The sequence below is a fragment of the Myotis myotis genome, unplaced genomic scaffold, assembly GCF_014108235.1.
Source record: "Myotis myotis isolate mMyoMyo1 unplaced genomic scaffold, mMyoMyo1.p scaffold_m19_p_13, whole genome shotgun sequence".
Lineage (NCBI taxonomy): Eukaryota > Metazoa > Chordata > Mammalia > Chiroptera > Vespertilionidae > Myotis > Myotis myotis.
The window spans coordinates 52,826,898-52,848,034 of NW_023416317.1; the positions used below are offsets into that span (position 1 = coordinate 52,826,898).

The 21,137-nt window shown below is 57.5% G+C and overlaps 1 protein-coding gene across 3 annotated transcripts in view; it reads left to right on the forward strand.

Annotated features, from left to right (window-relative positions):
* The first annotated feature begins 2,019 nt into the window (after positions 1-2,019).
* Positions 2,020-21,137, forward strand: part of VIPR1 (vasoactive intestinal peptide receptor 1) — a 29,110-nt gene continuing 9,992 nt past the window's right edge. For 2 of the 3 annotated variants that reach the window (XR_004971640.1, XM_036333275.1), the window contains exons 1-3: positions 2,020-2,391; positions 12,600-12,708; positions 18,110-18,217. Coding sequence is in view for 2 of the 3 variants with exons in the window: in XM_036333275.1 (XP_036189168.1) it covers positions 2,311-2,391; positions 12,600-12,708; positions 18,110-18,217 (298 nt within the window). In the remaining variant the exon portion in view is untranslated. The remainder of the gene's footprint in view (positions 2,392-12,599; positions 12,709-18,109; positions 18,218-21,137) is intronic. The other variant, XM_036333276.1, reaches the window with a different exon arrangement.

Consider the following 21,137-nt stretch of genomic DNA (forward strand, 5'->3'; position numbering starts at 1 on the left):
GTGACAGGCAGCCCGGACCCATCTGTTGTCCGGTTTCACTGTCACTCACTCCCGCCGCCTGCAGCCTGCTCTGGCATCCCTGAGCTAAGGATGGGGGTTCTTGTGGACCACCCTCCAGAACAAAAGGAGAGGCAACCTACCCCCTACCGGGAGCCTAAGATTCTCCTCCTCCCCACAAGGTCACGTCCCAAAGGGGGGGTCTGGCTCCCTGCTGTCCCCCAATCCTCACCCCTCACCTCACCCTGTCCTCAGAGAGAGAGCAGAACCTCCACACCCCTGGGGACAAGCACTGATGGTGGGATTTCAGCATGGGGGGGGGGGTAGTGTGTGTGTGTGTGTGTGTGTGTGTGTGTGTGTGTGTGTGTGTGTGTGTGTGGAGTGGGTTTATGAGAGCCCTTGGGTTTGCCATTCACCTGGGACTCGAGGACACGAGGACACGGTGCCAGGAGAGGCAATTCCCCAGAATGCGGACATGACTCCAGTGTCCTGCTGAGAGCTGAGGCCTGAGAAGAGGGACTGCCAGCCTCACAAGGGGGAGCAAAGACCCCTGGCCCCCGAGCCTAAACTGAGCCCCAGAAGTGGGGATGGCGGAGGACGTGGCTGGGGGTTTTTCCCCCGGGAGGGGTTGAGTCCAAACCGCAGACCCAAGGCCACGCCCAGTTCCCATACCTGGCAGGGAGGGGCCTATGCCCAGGCTCGCTGAGCATATCTGGAAGGAAGTGGAAACTGTGGGGAGGACAATAGCTGCCCAGGTCCTCCTCCAACAAGAGGCGCCCCTGCCTTACCCACCCCTGCGCCCCGGCACAGCATGGCACAGCGTGGCACACGGCGAGTTATGAATGCCTGTGCGAGGAAGGGAAGGAGGAAGTGGGAAGAGAGGGGAGTGGGAGGGAGGCAGGGAAGGGAGGGAAGGCAGAAAGCAAATAAGCCGAAATGAGAGGGGCCGGGCCCTCATCCCTTCCGGCTCTTCCCTGATCCCCAACTCCATCCCACCCCCGAAGGTCAGCAGCCCGAGTTTCCCCGCGCTGTGGGGAGCGAAGCCTGGGCGGGTCCTGGGGGAACCCTGACGCACTCGCTGTCCCCCCCCCCCCCCCCCATCTATTTACCAGCCACCTGTCCCCTCGACCACCACCAGTCTCGATTGCGTGGTCTCGATTCCTCGGAAAGAAGGCAGAGCTGTCACCTGCGCTTGGTCCCCAAGAAGACGCGCTCCTGGCGCAAATCAACTGAGCCCCGAGGACTCGCGGTGGAGACGGGTCGGCCCGATGCCACCCCGAGGCCGGCCCGCCGAGCCTTGGAAGCGAGGCCCCGGAGGCAGGAGGCCCAGGCCCGGACCTTTCTCTGGACCCGTTTCCTGGGCTGGAAAATAGGGCGGGCAGGCAGGCAGGAGGAGAGGGAGGAGGTCTCTGGTTGTAGTCGGTTGCACGGAGCCTGGGCCCGAGAGCTGGGAGCAGACCTTCCCTCCCCGCGTGGAGGAGCTGGAGCTCAGCCCAGCCGCCCCCCGGTGGCGCCCCCGCCGAAATGTGCGAGGGCGCGGACGCGCCGCCTTCACTGCAGCCCGACAGCCGGTGCCCAGTGCGCCCTGCCAGGCCGCCCGGCTCAGGGACGGCACCGGGGAGCCCAGCGGCGGGCCTCCCTGGCGCCCCGGCTGGCCCTAGCCCGGCCGGTCGGGCGCGCGGGTCAGGTGGGGCTGCTTGAAATGGAGCACACCGCGCGCCCCACCTCCTCCGACCCGACGCGGGCCGCGCCGCGGGCAGCCGGCAGCCTGGGGAGTAAGAAGCGGCCCGTCCCGTCTCGCGGCCCGGCCCGTCCGCACCAGCTCTCCGAGGCGCAGGAGGGGGACGGGGAGGCCGGCGGCGGGGCAGCCAGGAGGTGGCTCTGAAGGTGGACGGGCTCAGCGCCCCGGGGCGGGGCAGAGGGGCGCCCGGAGGGGGCATGGCCGCCAGCCAGAGAAGAGGGAGCGTGTTAGGGTCTCGAGACTCCCGGGACGCAGTCCGAGGGGGGGAAGGCCGGTGGAAGCGCACAGACCCGGGACTGGCAGAGGGAACCCGGGGACACCCGACTCGCCGGGTGCCCCAGCCCCGCCCACACCTGCGCGGCGGCCACGCCCCTGCCGAGCCATTGGCTGCACGCGCCGCCCGTCAGGCGAGCCCCCGGGTCCCGCCCCCAGCCCCGAGCAGCGTCTCTTTGCGCGGGGCCCTCGAGCCAGCGTCACTCAGCCCGGTTCCCGCCGTCGACCGCGGTGCGCCGCCCGCCCGCCCGCCCGCCCGTTGCCGGCGCGGGGCCGCCCGGCTCGGCTCTGGGCGGACCATGCGCCCCCGGCGCCCGCTGCCCCCGGCCCTGCGGCTCTGCCTGCTGGCGGGCGCCCTCGCCTGCGCCCTCCGCCCCGCGGTGAGTGCCCGCCGGGCCACCCGGAATCCTGGCAGCTGGGTGTGGAGTGGGGGCGGCGGGAGACGGGCTGCGGGTGCGCCCGCCGGGGCGAGGGGAGTCAGGGCACGGAGCACGGGGTCTCGCCTCCCGGCTCCGCCTCGGACCGTGCCTGGGCCCGAGGGGAGTGGTCCCGGGCGCACCGAGTCCCTCACCGCACCGCCCGGAGCCCGCTCCTCGCGCCGAGCGGGACGCCGGCGGAGGGCGGTGGATGCGAGCGGGCGCCACACTCGCCTTCTGTGTTGTGGCTGCGGGTGCGCGTGGAGTGGGGAGCTCAGCTGGGGCCGTGGCCGATTGCAATGGGCGGTCTGGTAGACGGTGGGTGGAAGGGAGGCTGCGTGTGCGCGGTGCCAATGTAGAGGCGTCTGCGGGGCGTTGTGTGTTACGTGGAGGAGTGACGTCTCAGCCCAGATCTAGCGCTGGGGAACCCAGGACCTGGGAAGGCGCTTTGGGGACCGGGTGGGTGACCAGCAGACCTTTCCAGTGCCTTCTCACTGAGCAGAGGTGAAAGGTAGGGAGCCAAAGGGGGAAGGTGGTGGGTGATGAGGGGTGGGGTGTTTACCAGGAAGGACTAGCCACGTGCATGGGGAAGGCTGAGCTGGGAGCATACAGCCAACAAGCGGTGGTCTCCCTCTTCCTGTCACTTCTGCTTCATCACCATGGGGATGCGTGTGCCCCTGATGTGTGCCAGCATGCCTCATGTGTGGGTGTGCTCGTGTGTGTCTGTGGGTGGCTCACCTCGGCTGCCAGATCCTAGTTGAGACAGGAGACACAGGGATCATCTCCCTCTAACACCAAGAGAGAACTCAAGACAATAAATCTACTCAAGCCCATATTACCGATGGGCAAAGTGAGGCCCAAAGACACTGGAGCCACCCCTGTCCCCTCCCGATCCGACCTGGGCTGAAGTTGATTTTCTCTGTCCCCCTACCCCAGGACTTGAGGAATCGGGGGGTTGCTGCTTGTGCAGGGCCAGAAGCCCAAGTGGGTTCTAGGTCTGGCAACACCAGCTCCAGGTTGCCTGGTGGGTAGGTGGAGTATGTTGATCTAGTCTCTTCTATCTCATGATGACCTCCCTTACTGTCACCTCCACCAGGACAGGAATCTGTGTTTCCATCTAGCTGATGTCTTGCACACCCTGGGGACAGGGAGCTCATTGCCTGTCTTGGGAGCAGACCGTATGACCATTGACCAGAGCTTCCCTTCCTCCCACTGCCAGCCATGAGACCCACCTCCTGAGCACTCAACGCCCTACCAGGTTCAGGACGGGAAGCCACAGCTCTTGTACCACTTACAGCCCCTCCGTATTATGAAGCCTCCAGACATGACCAACAACCCTTTGGCTCTTACAACGCTGGGCTCCGACCACTCAAATTCTCCTTGGATGGGCCAGGAATCTTGGGACCACCACTGGTGCCGGTTCCCTCATCCCTGGAGGCTTCTCAGCCCAGGTGAAGAGTGGTTTTAACGAGGACTTCTATCATGCTAGGCCACGTCTGCCCCCACCTCCTGAGACATCCAAGTCTGGCTCCTCCAATGCCTTCCCTCCCCTGTCTTTCCACATCTTATTCACTTTGTATCCAACACCAGCTCCTCCTCCAGACAGCCTTCCCTGATTGCTCCAGCCCACTCAGCCCTCCCACCTCTGACCCCACCCTTCGGCCCTCCCCACCTCCCAGCCTGGGCTCTTCTGACTATCCTATGGGGTCAAGGGCTGAGGTCTTTCTCCTCCCCTGTCCCCCACAGCCCAGTGCAAGGCTAGGCCCACATAGGGAGGAGAAGGGACTCAGCCAGGACTGAGTGAGGACAGGCTGGAGTGAGAGGCCCTAGTTCCCTTTTCTCCCCATCAGCTATTTGCTCCTGCACTGAATGGACATCAGGCAATTCTGCTCCAGCCAGACTCGATGGGGTGGGGGGAGGGGGGGGGAGGCGCTAATAGGAGGGGGGAGGGGGGGAGGCGCTAACGTAATCAGAGCCATAAAGTGGCAGCTGCAAAGTTCAGTTTGAAGGCCCAAGGCCTTATCACATTTGTTTATGGTGCCCTGACCTCAGCCTGGGAAGGGGAAACCTCTGAACAGGGGAAGAAAACTTCCCAGGTCTCAGAGGAGGAAGTCCACCCCAAGGCCACCCATCAGGCTTCCACTGCCCCTACCCCCCAGACAGCAGGCACAGGGGCTCCTCACTGATAGCAGAACGGCTCTGGGCAATGCCCAGCCGAAAGGTGTGGGGAGGGGTGCCACAGAGGAGGGGCAGACCCAGGTCTTAACCTGGGAAGATTCCCAGGCTGGTGGGGAAGAGCAGAGCTAGTGACCTAGGAAGAAGAGTCCTGGTGGGTGGGGGGTGCAGTCTCCCAAAACCGGGTCTCCGAGAGGAGCAGTCAGGGAAGGCTCCCTGGAGGAGTTCCACGAAAGAGGCCAACCTTCCACCTGAAATCATGAAACAGCCTCAGTTGTCTGAGCCAATGGGCCTGACCCCAGAAGAAGGAGGAAGCCCCTAGATCCCCCCAGAGGCTGGAATGGCTCAGGGGTTAGGGGAGGCTTGGCTCCTCTAACTCATCTGTGAGGCAGGTAGCAGGCCACCTGATCCTGAAGGCCTCACCTCGCCATAGGCATGCTGCCCCAGCCATCTACTTCTAGGTTCTTGGGGACTATCCACAGCTGCCCAGGCCCTCCAGGGGTCCCCAGGGCAGGTGGGAGTCGTGGAAATGGGGTATACTCATAAGAGGGCCAAATAGTTAGGCGGGGCGGTGCGGTGAGACTCCAAACCAAGGTAGGGGAGGGCTGGGTGACAGGCGATGGGCTTCCTCACATGGTGGGCATTCTCAGTGGCAGTCCAGCTTGGGCAGCACTGCCACCTGCCCGATCTCCTCACTGCGGTCCCTCTGGCTGTGGATGCAGGAATAGGGCCAGGAGCTAGACAAAGCCCCATCCCTTTCTCCCTGCCTCTCTTGCTCAACCTCCCAGACTCCAGCCTCCCCGTGTGACTCCCCTACACAACGCAGTTGTCACTGCACATGGGAACTTGTGCAGTGTGAAAACCCTCGCATACCTGAGACATAGGTCAGAAAAAGAGAATGAAACTTGGTTTTTATTTTGGAAATTTTCAAACGTGCCTAAAAATGTAGAGACTAGCATAACAAACATGGAAATACCCATTTCTTGCAGTGACATCAGAAAAGTGGCAGCAGATGAATTTCTAGCACTCATCCCTCCCAATTCCTAGGTTTGACCATTGTTAGCCTTAACAATTCATATTTGCATCATTTGGGGGTTTTTTGTTGTTGTTTTTTTGGCTGAAGTATTTTTAAGATAAATTATGGACATCATGACCTTTTACCCCAAATTATTTTACAATGAATCTCGAAAACCAAAGGACATTTTCCTCTGTAACTATGATACCATCAGCACAACTCACAAAATGAACAGGGTTCCTTAAGATCTAATATTCAGGTCTCTCCAGGAACCACTGAATCAAGCATCAATATGATCCGGGGGTTTGGGCTCATTGCAGAGAGCTTTCCTGCCTGTGTCATGTTGGGACTGCAGAGCAAGCTTCAGGGTGTGTGAGCCTTGAGCGAGGGGCTTCCCTGGACAGGGTCCTTCTTTACATGCACCCCCTTTTCATGTGGCTCCTGATGTGAGGGTCCCTATCTCTCAGGACGCGCCTCTTACTATCTTAGAAGCAAGTTCTTCCTGCTCAGCGAGTCATCAGAGGAGGAAAGGAGATCACCACCAACCCCGGTGTTGGTATCTCGAGGACTCACAACCTTGTGGCCCCCTGTGCTGGTGGCCAGCCCACTGCAGGTGGCCCCCACACCAGCAGCACCCACAGGCGTCATGCTTGTACACTGAGGGTGTCCTAAGGGTGCCCAAGATGATTTTCAAGGGGCAGGGATTTAAAACGGAGTCCCGCTGCCCCCTGCTTCGGGAAGCCACTGTGATCCTCTGCAAAGAAATCCTGAAGGACTTGTGCCCCTAAGTAGACCTTGCAAGAAAAGCCCTTGGATGGGCCCAGGCTGAACCCCAAGCTGAACGTCTTTGCTTGCATTCTCTAGTAGCAAGAGCTCTTGTCCTGGTACCACCCCGAGCTTTGGAAAGTTCTTGCTGGCCCCAAGCCCACACCTGCATCTCTGTCTCCACCTCTTCCTTACTGCCCGCTCCACACACACTAGTTCTCATTCCACTCTCCTACCAGCCAGAGCTCAGCCTCCCCCAGGGGGAAGTGTGCCTGGCAAAATATGGATTTGCGGAGAGGGGAAGGTTCCGACCACTGGCTAAAGGATGTGAAAATACAGGGCCGGGGAGAGAAATGACTGCAGTGGGGGGTGAGGGGAACTGCCAGACTGGAAACCTCCGCTGGCGCAGCTGCCACTTGTCCGTGGGTGGGGCGCTCAGACTGCCTGCGCCTGTGCAGGGCATTCAGGCTGTGGCCAGGCTGGGGTCCCAGGAAGGCCAGTCTGGCACAAAGGGTTGGCCTGGCATTTTGGTAGTTGCTGCTAACTTCTTGATGGTCCCCTAGCCTACTTTACATGTGACCCTCGACACAACCCTGGAAGTAGGCGGTACTGTCCTTGTCCCCATTTGCAGGTGAGCTGGGATACCTTGCCTGAGGTCACCATCCAGGAAGTGGCAGACAGTGGCATCCCAGACCCTGTGGCCCTAACGGGCTTCTGCTGTCTCCCTAAGAGGAACTGCTTCTTCCAAAGCGCCTGTGGAGGCCGCGTGCTGCCCTGGGCCTTTTAAGATAGTTTTTAATTCGTAAGATGCACAAATATGAAGTGACAGCTCGGGCATTGTCACACATGTGTGTATCTGTGTAGCCACCACCCAGATCAACTGATGGCACTTCCTCTGGTTCCCCGCCGCCCCCCCCCCCCCCCCCCCCCGCCAAAGTCTCCCTTGTGCCCCTTCCCACTAAGAGGAGGTCTGATTTCAGCTTCTTCTCGTGCCCTCTGCAAAGCCGGCGTGATTCTCCTCTATTCTGTGACTTCTGCATTCCATGCTCTCTGCCTTACCTACCCGTGTGCCCCCACCACACTCCCCCCCGCCCCCCACCCTCTTCTCTTCTTGCTCTTCTTCCCCCTCCCCGTCCGGTCCGCTGCAAGATCTCCATCTCCTTACCAACTCAAACACAAAAGCCAAAATGAAGGGGGTAGCCTGGGAAGCTGGGTGATGCTCCTTGTGCCTTTCTCTCTGGATCCTCAGCTTTCCCCTGTGACTCTTTGTTGCCCCATTATTTCAATTGGGGTGGGCTTAAAGAAATGTGGGATATAAGATGGCATTGGGGGAATGGTAAGTGGGACCACTCCTGAGCCCCCTATCCTCTACTCCCCAATCACCAGACTCCACCACCCACCCCCATCCCAGCAGGAAAAAGCCCCCTTATTCACGGTGGCTCCCAGTGCTCGGTGATTTGCATGCAGGAAGTTTTCTCTGGTCTCACCTAATCCAACCTGCTGCATTGTGTAGTCGCCTCTGGGACCAGCTGCTCCTCAGAAGTGCTCCCCCAGCATACTGCTTCTGACTCCCTTGACTCCTCCTGCCTGGATGAGGCTGGGGGTTCTGACTCAAGCCTGTGGTCCCAGGCTCCCCTTGAGGGAGCTGGGGTTGGCCTACAGCATGTGAGCTGGGCCCTCCCTGTCTTTCTGAGCCCCTAGCATCTAACAGCTTCAACTCCCAGCACCTTCACCCTCCACAGCCTTTGCCCCAAATCTCAGGAACACCATGTGGAGAGAAGGCAGGGTTTCTCCCAAGCCCCTCGCAGTGGAGATAGAGAGGAGGGCCCTCAGCTGAGCCGATGGAATTAACAAACTTTGGTTAATCCTTGGCCCCAACCCGAGAGTTGGGATTCTCCTGCCAACTTTCTGTCAGTCACCTCCCACGTCCAGCCAACTCCAAGGCAGGGGACACAGAGGACCTGGACTGAAGAGATGCTATGGTCTCCCCCGCGCTTGCTTAAGTCCCTTCTTCTGGGCTCAGGTGCTCCTGTCATAGAGAAGGTGTTGGAGACCCCTTATGTCCTGAACCTCTCTAGCCTCAACCCAACTGCAAGGCCAGGCTGACTCTAAGCTCTCTTGGACCTCAGCACAGTAATGGGTGAGGGCTTGGGAAAGCCCTGCTTTCTCTTCTCCACATGGAGCATCAGGAGACAAGTTGAGAGATAGAGGCATTGAATATCTTTTGAAGTGTGGTGTCTCCTAGGCCATAGGAACCACCAGAGATTTGAAGCAGGAGAATGAGGATGGGGATACACATTTTATTAAGATCCCTCAGGTTGTCGGTATTGGGGCTGAAAACTACTGTACCAGTCCAGGCAGGAATGGATGAAGCCTGGCCCCTATCAATATCTCCCAACTTGTCTCCTGATACCCCATGGCTGCAACCACACAAGGCTTCTTGCAACCTTGAATGTTTTAAGCATTTTCATGCCTTCATGCTTCTGTACACACAGCTCCTACTTTCTGGAATGTTCTTATTCCACCTCTAATAATCCACCTACTACACATCCTCAAAGACCCTCCCACCTCTACTACCCATTCTCTATGAAGTCCACACCCCAGCTTATCCTACCCTGGAACCCTTCCATGGATCAGCAAGCTTGCCTGTATCCGGCTGGGAATTTTCCAATTTAGTGTGTCTGAATTCCAGAGGGATAATGAGGATGTTTAGAATAGGGAAATAAGTGGAAGAGGAAGTCCAAAGTCTGCCTGCGTTCCTCAGTGATAAAGGCTAGAGGGAGCTGCCTTGGCCCAAAGGGCAGTGGTTGACCAGATGGCCCAAGGCGAGATGGTGGAGAAAGATTGATATAGTCCAGACTAATGGTCAGAAATTTTGGTCCCTTCTAGTAATGTCCATTTGCTGGGTGACCTCAGCCCTCTTTGGGTCCCTGTTTCCTCTACCCTTCTCCAGATGGGGCCCAGCACTCAACTACATTGTGGTGAAGTTAGAGCTCATTTCCAAACACCCCTCCCAACTTTATTCAGAGACACCCCAGGGTCACAGTTATTCTGGGGGCTCCTACTTCCCTGTGCGGAAGTGCTCTGTGACTGTGCTGCTGGGGGCAGCAGAACTGGCTGGAGAAGTTGACCCAACATCCTTCCACCCTACGATGGCGGGCAGAAGTCACCAAGAATCCTCTGAAGCCCTCAGTGATTAGAAAAGAAATGTTATTCGTCAGACAGCCACACCTAGCTTAAGAGGGCCCAGCAAGTGAGGGCATCCCTTGTCCTGTCCTCAGAGCTCAAGTCTGGACTCTTTAGGTTACTGAGACAGAAACTCAACTGGCTCAAGTTGTAAAGAAAGGTATTGATTCATGCTGCCGGAAGCAGGGCTGGGTTCAGGCATGGCTGCCCAGGGAAACTGACCATGTCAGGAGGGCCCAGTGTTTCTCCGTCTCTCTTTTCTGCGTTTAGCTGTGTGGCACTCAAAGCCCTACCACATCGTGTTCCACTTGGCAACAAGATGGTAGCAGGAGCTCCAGCCCTTTCATCCCTTGAGGTTTCCAGTCCAGTGGAAAAGAACAAATCCACTTGCCTAATTGGTTAATCCAGAGTCCCAGGAATGAGCGTCCTGGCTTTGACTTGGGCCATGTGCCAGACACTGTGGCCAGGAATACTCTGACTGGCTCAAGTCTGGTCCCATGTTGATTCCCTAGAAGAGGGATCATCAGAACCCATGAACTAGGAGAGGGAAAGAAGGTGGTTTCCCAGATGGAGATGAGGACGTGGCACCAGAGGAGGGTAAAGGATGGTAGAAGGCAGCAACAATAGATCCACTACCATCTGTGTTGTGGGAGATAAGAGGTAGGAATGGGAAGGAGAGGCAGGCAAGGCTGGGAAGGGGCCAGAGGTAGACTAAGCCCTGTTGCTGGTGGACAATGGGACCGAGAAGGGACTTTGGGAACTCCAAGCAAGCAAGATGGTGGGACACAACCTGGAGTGGCCAGTCCCCAGGTTCCTCTTCCAGAGGCCACCTCTGGGATCCATCTGGCCACTCCTCTTCCCATGCCTGAGCCAGCCACAGATCCCTTAGGACAGAGCATCTGGAGTGTTTCATCTGAACAACCCTATGGGCAAGAGAGGAAGTGCGTGACGCCAAAGAGGGATCACAGTGCATTTCCTTGGAAGTCTCATATCCTTTCTTTGAAAGTTACACAAATAACGTCATCCTCTCCATAACAGATCCGTGTTACTTTCAATGTGCCAAGTTTTAAATGACTGACCAGCTAATGTCTTTACTCCAATTGTCTGGTAAAGTGAATGGTACAAGATGGAAGCCAAGGTCACTATGGCTCCAGGCCTGTGGCACGTGGGCGAGTGAGATCTGGATGCAGGGGAGTCTGAAAGACATCCTGGACAAGGAGGCTTTCCTTCGCACCTGGGCGTGGTCAGCTGTGGTACTATACTGGGAAAGTCGGGGACCTCTGTGGCAATGAGGCTCCACCAAGCCTTCAACAGGGGATGAGAGCCATTGCGGGGGAAGGGACTCAGCCATGTGGCCCTTGGGCACTGAGTGGTCAGGCTTCAGCTTGAACCGCCCCCCTCCCTACAGCAGTGGAGAGGTAGCTCACTGGCACCCAGGGCACTTATCCCTCAGGGAGGTCAACTCACTTAGAACAGTGGTCAAAGTCACACCCTTGGTGCCTACTGGCTAGATGGGGACCCTCTTAAAGAAAGGAAATAAAGGGGAACTCTGCCAATCTGTGTCTTCCCACTACAAGAACCCTTTCAGCCCTAACCGGTTTGGCTCAGTGGATAGAGCGTCAGCCTGCAGACTGAAGGGTCCCAGGTTCGATTCCGGTCAAGGGCATGTACCTTGGTTGCGGGCTCGATCCTCAATAGGGGGTGTCCTCAATAGGCAGCTGATTGATGTTTCTAACTCTCTATTCCTCTTCCCTTCCTCGCTATAAAAAAATCAATAAAATATATATTTTTAAAAAGAACCCTTTCAGTCATCTGGGGAGGTAGTTAAGGCCCATTTAGCCTACAGGGAAACTGAGGCCTTGTCCCCTGGTGGGGAGGACAAGCTGGAAGACACACTGAGAATCTGATTCTGGCACAGTCTTGCTGGACTCTCCCCTGATGCCCTGTTTGGGACTGTGACATTCTCCTCCCTAAGCAGAAATGAGGAAGCTGATACGGGGTTCCCAGGGACAGCAGCCACTTCCCTAAAGCCAAAGAGACAGGCAGAAGCTGCCACCAGCCCAGCAGTTCCTCCCTGGAGGCCTTCACCCACCCTTCCCCACCCAACGGCTCCCCAGACCTGAATTTTCTGGCTGTTCCTAGGCATCCATCACCCCTACTTACATGTTGGCTCCAGTGCCAATGTTCCACTGGCACACAGGTCTGGCCCCACCCCTGATCCCTAGGTAGGGTGCAGGGGAGCGGAGGGGAGGGGATGAGAAAGCTCAAGCTTCTCCCCGCCTTCCAGAGGCAGAGGAGGCCTGGTGGGTGGCAAGCCATCCTGGGAGGGCTTCCCTTACTTCCTTAAACTTCCCCACCCCCACCCCCAGCAGTAGGTCTGACTTAGCTTGAATTATTAAAAGCTAAGAGGGAGGCAGTTGAGGTCTGACAAGAGGGCTAGTGTGCCCTTCCTAGCTGGTGACCTGGGGACTGAGCACAGGCTCCTAGATGGGGACAGGCGGGAAGATGCAGCAAGGCTCCTGGATTCCTCCCAGGTCTGGCTCCAGGAACAGGAGGCCAGGGTCCAGCTCCTGTAATGAGGTAGCACTAGCTGGGCCCCGCCCGTCACAGGGACTGTGATCGGGACAGAGGACTCCCAGCGCGCCCGCCAAGCTGGACAATGGCAGAGTCCGTGGGCCAGCTCTGGGCTCCAAGGAGAGGCCCTCTCACCTGTGTGGGCCATGCTACCCTCAAAGAGACACAGCTGTTATAACCACAGCACGGTTGGGGAGCCACCAGGAAGCCATGACAGGGTCCTCAAGGCAGACCACACTTTAGGGAGAATGAGCACATTTTGGGTAAGATCCAGGTCAGGGTCAGGCCTCGGCCTGGGGTGAGGATCGGGATTGAGTCGAGGTTGGGATTGGGGTTCAGACTGGAACTCGGGTCAGTCCAGTAACCAGGCCTTACTTGCTTGACCCATGTTCCTGGGAGTTTGTGGATGTGGGCCATGGACGAGGCTGACGGTCCTCTCCCTGTCTCTGTCCCGCAGAGCGGCTGGGACTGGGCCAATGTGAGGGATATGTGTGACTACCTGCAAATGATCAAGGCGGAGCACAGGCAGTGCCTGGAGGAGGCCGAGCTGGAAAATGAAACAGCAGGTGAGTCCCCCGCACCCCTCCCCGTAGGAAGAGGGGCGCTGCAGACCCCCAAGGAACCCCAGTCCTCACAGTGCAAGCCCAGATCCATATCACACTCATTGTATAGTGTTGGAGGGAGCAGCACCATGGGGCTGCTGGGTGGTAAGGAGAGGATGCTGGGAAAAGCTGGGGAGCCAGACAAAGAAGGAAGGTGCCAACAGACCTCCATGTTCCCATCACTCACCCCAAGTCTGGGGAGCTCCCAGCTGTTACCTAAGGAGAGTATACAAATTGGGGTTCAGAAGAGTGAGTGCAGCCGGCTCTGCATTCGGAGGTCCCTACCCCTCTTCCCCAGGAAAAGGGGTGTTGTCTTCCTGGCTCCCCAGTCCCCTGCCGCCTCTGAGGCTGACAATTATGTGACCCCTCCGGGTCCTTCCTTCTTGGGCCTGGGCTGCACCATCAGTGAGTGTGAGTAGCCTTGCCGATAGCTTTCACTCCCCCCGCTCCAGGAGGGGTGGCCTCCTGTCTCCTCAGCCCCTGAGACTAAGCCTAGGTCCAGGGGCACTGCCCACTGCCAATGCTCCCACCGGGACATGGAGGCGGGGCCAGGCCACCGACAGGCCCCAGCAATGCGATCTGGATTGTGGTCAGCTCAGAGAGACCGGGACCCCAGACTCTAGGCCCCCTACATCCCTCCAGGCCCCAAGGGCCGGCCACCCTCGTGATCCTGATGAGGTCATTGCTGGCACAGGGTGCCTGTCAGGTGCAACCAACATCCTGTCACCAGGCAGCCAGCTAGGAATCCAGAGGAGGGCAAGTATGGGTCAGCGGGCAGTGAGCCTGCCCGTGACCTCGTGTGGGGCTCTGCGCATGTTCGGGCAGTGGCAGGGTCAGGTGTGTGCTCCCGGCCTGTGTCTTCCTGGTTCTGTTTCTGTGCCTGTGGGGTCTGAGCTCCATGTCTGACTCGGAGTGTCTGTGTGTCAGAGCGTGTGTCTGTGTAGCCTGGATGTGCCCAGATGTATCTGCCTGGTGTGCTGTGTGTGTGTCAGTGTGAATGTCTGTGATACGCTGTCATGTCTATGCATATGTGTCTAAGTCATGTCTCTGTACCTGTGTTTACTTGTGTCTGGTCTTTCCAGGTCCAAGTAAGCATACATGTACGTATGTTTGCATGTGTGTCTGTGGTTCTGTGTGTCTGGGAGTGCTTGTCAGTGAGTGTGTCTCTCTCTGTGCACACAGATCTATGAAATGACCTGGCAGAGGTCCCCACTCTGCCTCACCATCCCCCACCCCAGGCTCCTGGTTGATCTTTCTTTCCTGTTAGGTGACAGCCCCCAGCAGGCACACACAGCCAGCCTGGGCCCTGTGTCTCTGTGGGCCTGGTGACACGTGGTGGGACCTGAGGGGTCTCCCTGGATGGACACACAGAAAATATGTCCAGGCCCAGCCCAGGACAACGGGCCTCCAGATGCCTGGCATTTTCTTGGCCGTCACCTCTTCTCTGCTTCCAGACCCTGCTGCCTCCTGCAGGAACCCCCACCACCCCCACCCTGGACCACACCCCCCTGCCAGCCTCTCTTCCCTGGCTCCCCTGTCCCGCCCACTGGCCTGTGCCCAGCACAGTTCACCGCCCAGCTTGGTGGCACTGAGAGTCCTTGAGGCCAAGTGTGACCTCCCTAAGGACAGGGCCTGGTCTCCCTCTGTGCTGCCTCTGGTGGAGGCGGAGCCCAGCGCCGTCAGGGAGGCTAAACAGAGAAAATTCCCCAGAGAATCAGCATGGAGCCATTCAGCACAGGAGAGCAAGAGGTTTGCTGGAGAAGGGAGCATGTGAACAGGCTACCCCACGCGCCCCTGGGCTAGTTCCCTCATTGCTCTGTGCCTCGGTAACTCATCTCTAAAATGGGAGGACTAACTAAGTCATTCATTGAAAAGGGGGGGAACAGCTCCTCCTACTTACAAAGGCTCCAGGAGTGTTGACTGATAGTATTAATGGTCTTGCACAGCCAACAGGATTTGACTGGCTCTACGTGGCCGCCAGAGAGGTTGGCACAGGAATGAAGGAGGGACTGGGAACCCGTGAGGACAGAAGCCTCAGGACAGGGTGGGGCAGAAGTTCTAGGATCCCAGAGGAAGGCAGGCTGTGCTCCTGGGCCAGCCCTTGGGTGTCCTCAGGTGTCCGCAGGCCTCAGCGGCAGCTGCCATTGGCTGCTGCAGGCCTGGAAGGTACGCCTCCCCGCTGCCCAGCCTTCCGAGTCCCGAGGCTCGTCCTTGAGTGGGGACATCCTTCCACCTTTTCTTCCCAGGCCCCCTTCTTGGGAACTCGGGAACCTTCGGACTTGGGCTGGGCTGGGCTTGGCTCAGCTGACGTTGACTTTGGCTCAGGGGTTGGGTTTCCTGAACAAAGCTATGGGACTGGCAGGGTTGCAAAGAGACAATTAAACCTCCCTCGGGGGAGGGGATCCAGAGGAGTCCTAGTCCCTGAGAGGCGCCCAAACCCTGAACAGGCAAACCCATGGCATTTGCATCTGCCTATTAAAGTAAACTCCTCCAGACCCCACTGTGCACCCCTCGCCCCCAGGTCCCGGGCTAGTACATAGCCTGTGATGCAGGATTTCCTCTGAACTCACCCTCGACCACCACCCGCATCAAGTTTCACAATTTCGCTGAGTTGGGGGCATCGTGTTGCTTTGTGAGTTGTATGAAGACTCCTCAAGAAATAGCTGAACCCCAATATACCCATCACCCCTACGTAAACAACTCCTCTTTAAAAATATATTGTCTAATGCCTCCTTTACTATTATAAAATGAAATTCAGGACACACATTCATTTTTTTACTTTTTATTTTTTTATTAATATACTAGAGGCCCGGTGCACAAAAATTTGTGCACTCGGGGGGGAGGGGGGGTCCCTCAGCCCGGCCTGTGCCCTCTCGTAGTCTGGGACCCCTTGGGAGATAATGACCTGCTGGCTTAGGCCTGCTCACAGGTGGCAGAGGACAGGCCCAATCCCTAGGTGCAGCCCCTGGTCGGGCTCAGAGCAGGGCCAATTGGGGAGTTGGGGCGCCGCCCCTGTCATGCACAGAGCAGGGCGGATTGGGAGGTTGCGATGCCACCCTCAGTCACGCTCAGGGTAGGGCCGATTGGGGGGTTGGGACACCGTCCCCTGTCACACTCAAGGCAGGGTCGATGGGGAGGTTGCAGCGCCACCCCCTGTCACGCACAGAGCAGGGCCAATCAGGGGGTTGGGTCGCTGCCCCCTGTCACTCACAGAGCAGGGCCCATCAGGGGGTTGGGGAGCTCCCCCCTGTCACTCACAGAGTAGGGCCAATAGGGGAGTTGGGGCACCGCCCCCTGTCACACACAGAGCAGGGCGGATCAGGGGGTTGGGGTGCCGCACCCTGTCACACTCAGGGCAGGGCCGATGGGGAGGTTATGGCTCTACCCCGTCACACACAGAGCAGGGCCTGTGGGGGGCGGTTGGGGCATCGACCTCTATCACCCACAGAGCAGGGCCGATCATGGGGTTGGGGTGCCGCCACTGTCACACACAGAGCCACAGGGCGATCAGGGGGTTGGGGAGCTCCCCCCTATCAGGCACAGAGCAGGGCTGATCAGGGGGTTGGGGCGCCTTCCCCTGTCACGAACAGAGCAGGGCCGATAGGGAAGTTGTGGCCCCACCCCCTGTCACACACAGAGCCGCAGGGTGATCAGGGGGTTTGGGTGCTGCCCCCTGTCATGCTGATCCCGGTGCCGGGAGACATATTACCCTTTTACTAGATAGGATAGAGGCCTGGTGCACGTGTGGGGGCCGGCTGGTTTGCCCTGAAGGGTGTCCTGGATCAGGGTGGGGGTCCCCACTGGGGTGCCTGGCCAGCCTGGGTGAGGGGATGATGGCTGTTTGCAGCTGGTCACACACCCTTCAGGGTGGGAGTCCCCACTGGGGTGCCTGGCCAGTCTGGGTGAGGGGCTGAGGGCTGTTTTCAGGCTGGCAGGTGACAGAAGCTCCCAACCGCTCCTTTTTTTAATTTTTTATTCTGGGCCAGCTTTAGCTCTGAGGCTCCAGCTCTTAGGCCTCCGCTGCTGAAAGCAGGTATCTGGTTTGTTTTGGTTCTATAATCGAAACAATGTATAACTCCAGCTCTGAGATCCCGGCTCCGCTCGCTGAAAGCAGGTTTCTGGGGTTTTGTTTAGCTTCTATATTTGTTACAATGTTTCAAACTGCAGGCTCAGAGGCCGGCAAGGCAGGCGGGGAACATTGGTTTCCTCCGTCACTGAAGCAAGCAAGCCTCATGTTAGTTTCAAGCTGCCTGGCTGTCGGCCACCATCTTGGCTGGCAGTTAATTTGCATATCACCCTGATTAGCCAATGGGAAGTGTAGTGGTCATATGCTAATTACCGTGTTTCTTTTTATTAGATAGGATACATATATTTATTGATTTCAGAGAGGAAGGGAGAGGGAAAGAGAGATAGAAACATCAATGATGAGAGAGAATCATTGATTGGCTGCCTTCTGCACACCCCCTACTAGGGATCAAACCCACAACCTGGGCATGTGTCCTTGACCAGAATAGAACTGGACCCTTCAGTCCGCAGGCCTACACTCTATCCACTGAGCTAAACCAACTAGGGCCACACATTCATTTTTTAAAAAAAATGATGTTCTAATTGTAACATAAAAGAAGAAAGGGAAGGAATTTATAATTAAATACTATCTAACAAAGCCAGGCCTGATCCCACTGGAAGATAAGAAGATTGGACCTATAAATATAACCTCAGGGAATGGGAGGGCTATGGATGGAGGTTGGTATATAGCCGGTGGTTGCATCCCTGGCTCAGATGTCATGGGCAGCATTGCTGTAGGGAACATGCTTTTCCAAAACATTAAACAACTTTCAGTAAAGTTCAGAAAGCGCCAAAGCCCCTCCTTCTCTCCCTTTACTCAGTAGTTGCACTCCGGGAACACTGTGCATGTTACACGTGCCATAAATACCTTGTGTTTGTATGGGAAATGGAGTGAGTCCAGGCTCTGGTCATTGCAACAGGATTTCACCGATGCAAGTGCCCAGTGGCTCACTTGAAAGTCTTGCAGAAGCTCTGCAATTCATCGTTGTGCAGGGCCACGCTGGAGCTGGTGCCTGCCCATCAAATGCAGGGTGAGGCCCCCAGTCTGCAACCAAGAAATCCCCCACTACTGTCCAAAATACCCCTGGGGCGCTCTGCCCCCCGCTGAGGACCGTGGAGCTATAGTCTGCCTCCTCCTTGCGCCCTGTCAGGATGGGCCCTGTACAGCCTGGGCAGGGCTGTGCCTCCCCTCTCAGACCACAGGCTCCTCAAGGTGGGAGCCTGGAGGAGGAGGAAGAAGAGTGGCTGGAGGCACCTGGTAGCCATGCTGACCCATGTGTCCCCTGCCGTTACCCCACAGGCTGCAGCAAGATGTGGGACAACATCACCTGCTGGCCAGCCACCCCTCGGGGCCAGGTGGTCGTCATGGCCTGTCCCCTCATCTACAGTTTATTCTACTCTCTTCAAGGTAAGAGCCCTGGATTCAAGTGAGGGAGCTGGGTGGCACAAGTGGCGTGGACTAGAGGGGAGTCTCACCTCCCTGGGAAATGAGAAGGAAAGGGAGAGGGTCAAAGAGGCTGGGGCAATCAGGGCGCCTTCCTGGAAGAGGATGCTCTGGCACTAGGTCTTTGAAGAACTTACGGGATTTGATTAACTCTTCACATAAAGATAACCATGTGGGAAGGGCTCACTAAATATTTGCTCAGCAATTAATAACTGATTGACTGACAGGTACTTGATTAAACCATGGCTCCCGTGTTCCTTTGTCCCGGTCTGCACTTGATTCAGTCTTTCGCTGCCTGGAGCCGGCGCCCTCTCCGGCTCCGTGAAATCACCGCATGGCCTTGCTTACACACCTCGTCGTGTTCTGCTTAAATGAATGTTCACATACAAGGTGGAAAGAGAAGGGAGCCTCTTGAGGAAGTGGGCTTCCTTGCTAGTAAATAGTTAGTTAAAGAGACTGACCGCATAATGTGGTCCGTAGGCCACCCTTCCATTCAGTGAATGTTCATTCAGCACCTACTAACATGCCCAGCACTGGGCTAGACAAACATGCGGTGACGGGGGGCAGAAAACAGCCACCCCATCTGCCCACAGGGGGCTAAAGCTCTAGTTCAGCGGTTCTCAACCGGTGGGTCGCGACCCCTTTGGCTGTGAACGGCCCTTTCACAGGAGTCGCCTAAGACCATCCTGCATATCAGGTATTTACATGACGATTCATAATGGTAGCAACATGACAGTGATGAAGTAGCAACGAAAATAATTTTATGGTTGGGTCACAACATGAGGAACTGTATTTAAAGGGCCAGAAGGTTGAGAACCAGCGCTCTAGTTGGAGAGACATTGAGCAAGAAAACAGACACACGTGTCCTAAATGGTAAACGGTGCCAGGAGTGGGAAGGGGGTAGGGGGAAGTGGTGCAACGTAAAGCAGATGCTCAGGGACAGGAGCTGAAGACCTGGAGTGTGGGGGGAGCCGCCACGCAAAGATCCCGCTGTGGGAGCATCTGGAGAGAATCAACATCGGTGGGACAAGGTGGACTGGAGCGGCGGCAGGGAGGACGTAGGGAGGAGCAGGACCTAGATACGGATTCGAAGGGTGCGCACAAAGACTCTGGGCACCTCTCACTCCGGGTGGCCTTTCCCTCTCTGGACCACAGTCTCCCTGTTTGTCAAGTAGGCATGGGAGGTGGACCAAATGGCTTCTTGGGGACAGGCCAGTTTTGCCCCCCAGCGGTGTGCCCTCAGCCGTGACGGAGAGACCCCGAGGTCCTCCCTGCAGAATCTGGGAGCGATCACAGGCGTGTCATATTCCAGATGGCACCCACCCAGCCCAGCACTCCTCCAGGGGAGCCCAGCCCGGGGGCAGGTGGGAGCTGAGTTACTCCCCCAGGTCCCATCAGCAGGGCCTGGCACACAGCCTTCTCTTGGATCCCTGGAAGCGCCTACTAATTACGTTCCTTCCTGACACCCGCTAATTGCATTCCTCCTGACGGCTCTTCCTTCTGGCCCTGCTGGGATTATCGAAGCAGCTCCTTCACTTGGGAACCTGGACTGCAGCCCACCATCTGACTAATCCCGAGGCCGCCCGCCTCCCAGGGGCCCACACGGTGCCTTTGTGCCCATGAGAAAAGGGCTGCCCTTCCTCAGACAGAGCCAGCCTCTTACAGACCCACCTAGTGGCCAGCTGAGTATAAAGGAAAACCGAGCCCCGTCCCCATCAGCCAGGCGCCCCGTGCGGTGAGCAGCCTGCTCAGCTCTCCTTGGCTGTGCAAGTGTCTCTGAGAATGACGGAGACAAGTAGGAGACAGGGTTAGGGGCCGGGAATGTAAAGGAAACAGGGTGTGCTTTCCTGGGCAACTAGGTGAAGGTGTGAGCAACTGGCCTGAAGTTCCAAAGAGGGAAGTTCGTGAGGAAGGGAAGTGCAGGGAGGGGTGATGCCAACGCCAGCCAGCCCCTGGGGTACCAGGACCCGGGAAGACGTGTTCCCCCTGGAAGGGTTGGAAGGGACCTGGTTCTACAATGAGAGCTGAAGAGACCTTGCGGAAGATAAAGATTGCAGAGGGTCCGAAAGAAGTCATTTTCCCAAACGGGGTCAGAGTACCTGGGGGGGGGTGGGCCACTCACTGAAGCACCAAAATGTTCCGGGGAGCCTAGTCCTTTAAGTCGTGGTCTGCATGCCTTTAATCTGGTTTTTACCTTCAACTCTTTGAAGAGCCTCTTTTAGTGTGGTGGCTATTTTGGTTGAAAAGACTCAAGTCTGTGTTAAGGGCGTCTATAGGACACCTCCTCCCCTCGCCCCGCCCCCACCATCCTGAAGCTGCCTGGAGCCCCAGGATCCACATGGTTCAGCCCCAAGACCCTGCTGGGCTGGGCTGGGCTGTGCTGCTTGAGTCCCTCGCACATGCCTTTGCCTGGGCAGGTTCCCCTGCCGGGAACTCCCTGCCTCTCCGTTTATGTGGATTATAGATTGGCACCATTATCAGGTGTCCCCCAGCCCCGCCCGCCTCCTGCCTCACCTGTGGTTCCTCGCCTGAGCCCCACCAGGTGTGGGAGGAAACCCAGGCCCGTAGGCCCAGGCAGGCTGGCCCAGGAGCAGTGGCCAGGTCAGAGGGCTGCTGTCTGGACCCACAGGACAAAGAAGTCATCTGCCACACCAGGCCCTGTGACAAGGGCCAGCATTTAGCTCATGGCAAGGGTCAGGGATCACTCAGAGAGCCAAGGATCCAGGCTATCTGGGACAAGGATCAGAGCTTACGTTGCCCCTGGGGTCAGGTTCAGACATGACAAGGGCAGGGCTGAGCCCAGGAATGCCCTGGCAGCCGGGGGAGGGGGGTGGTAAGTGGGGAGAGGGGGGGCTTCTCCCTGCCCCAGGTTCTCCCATGATGC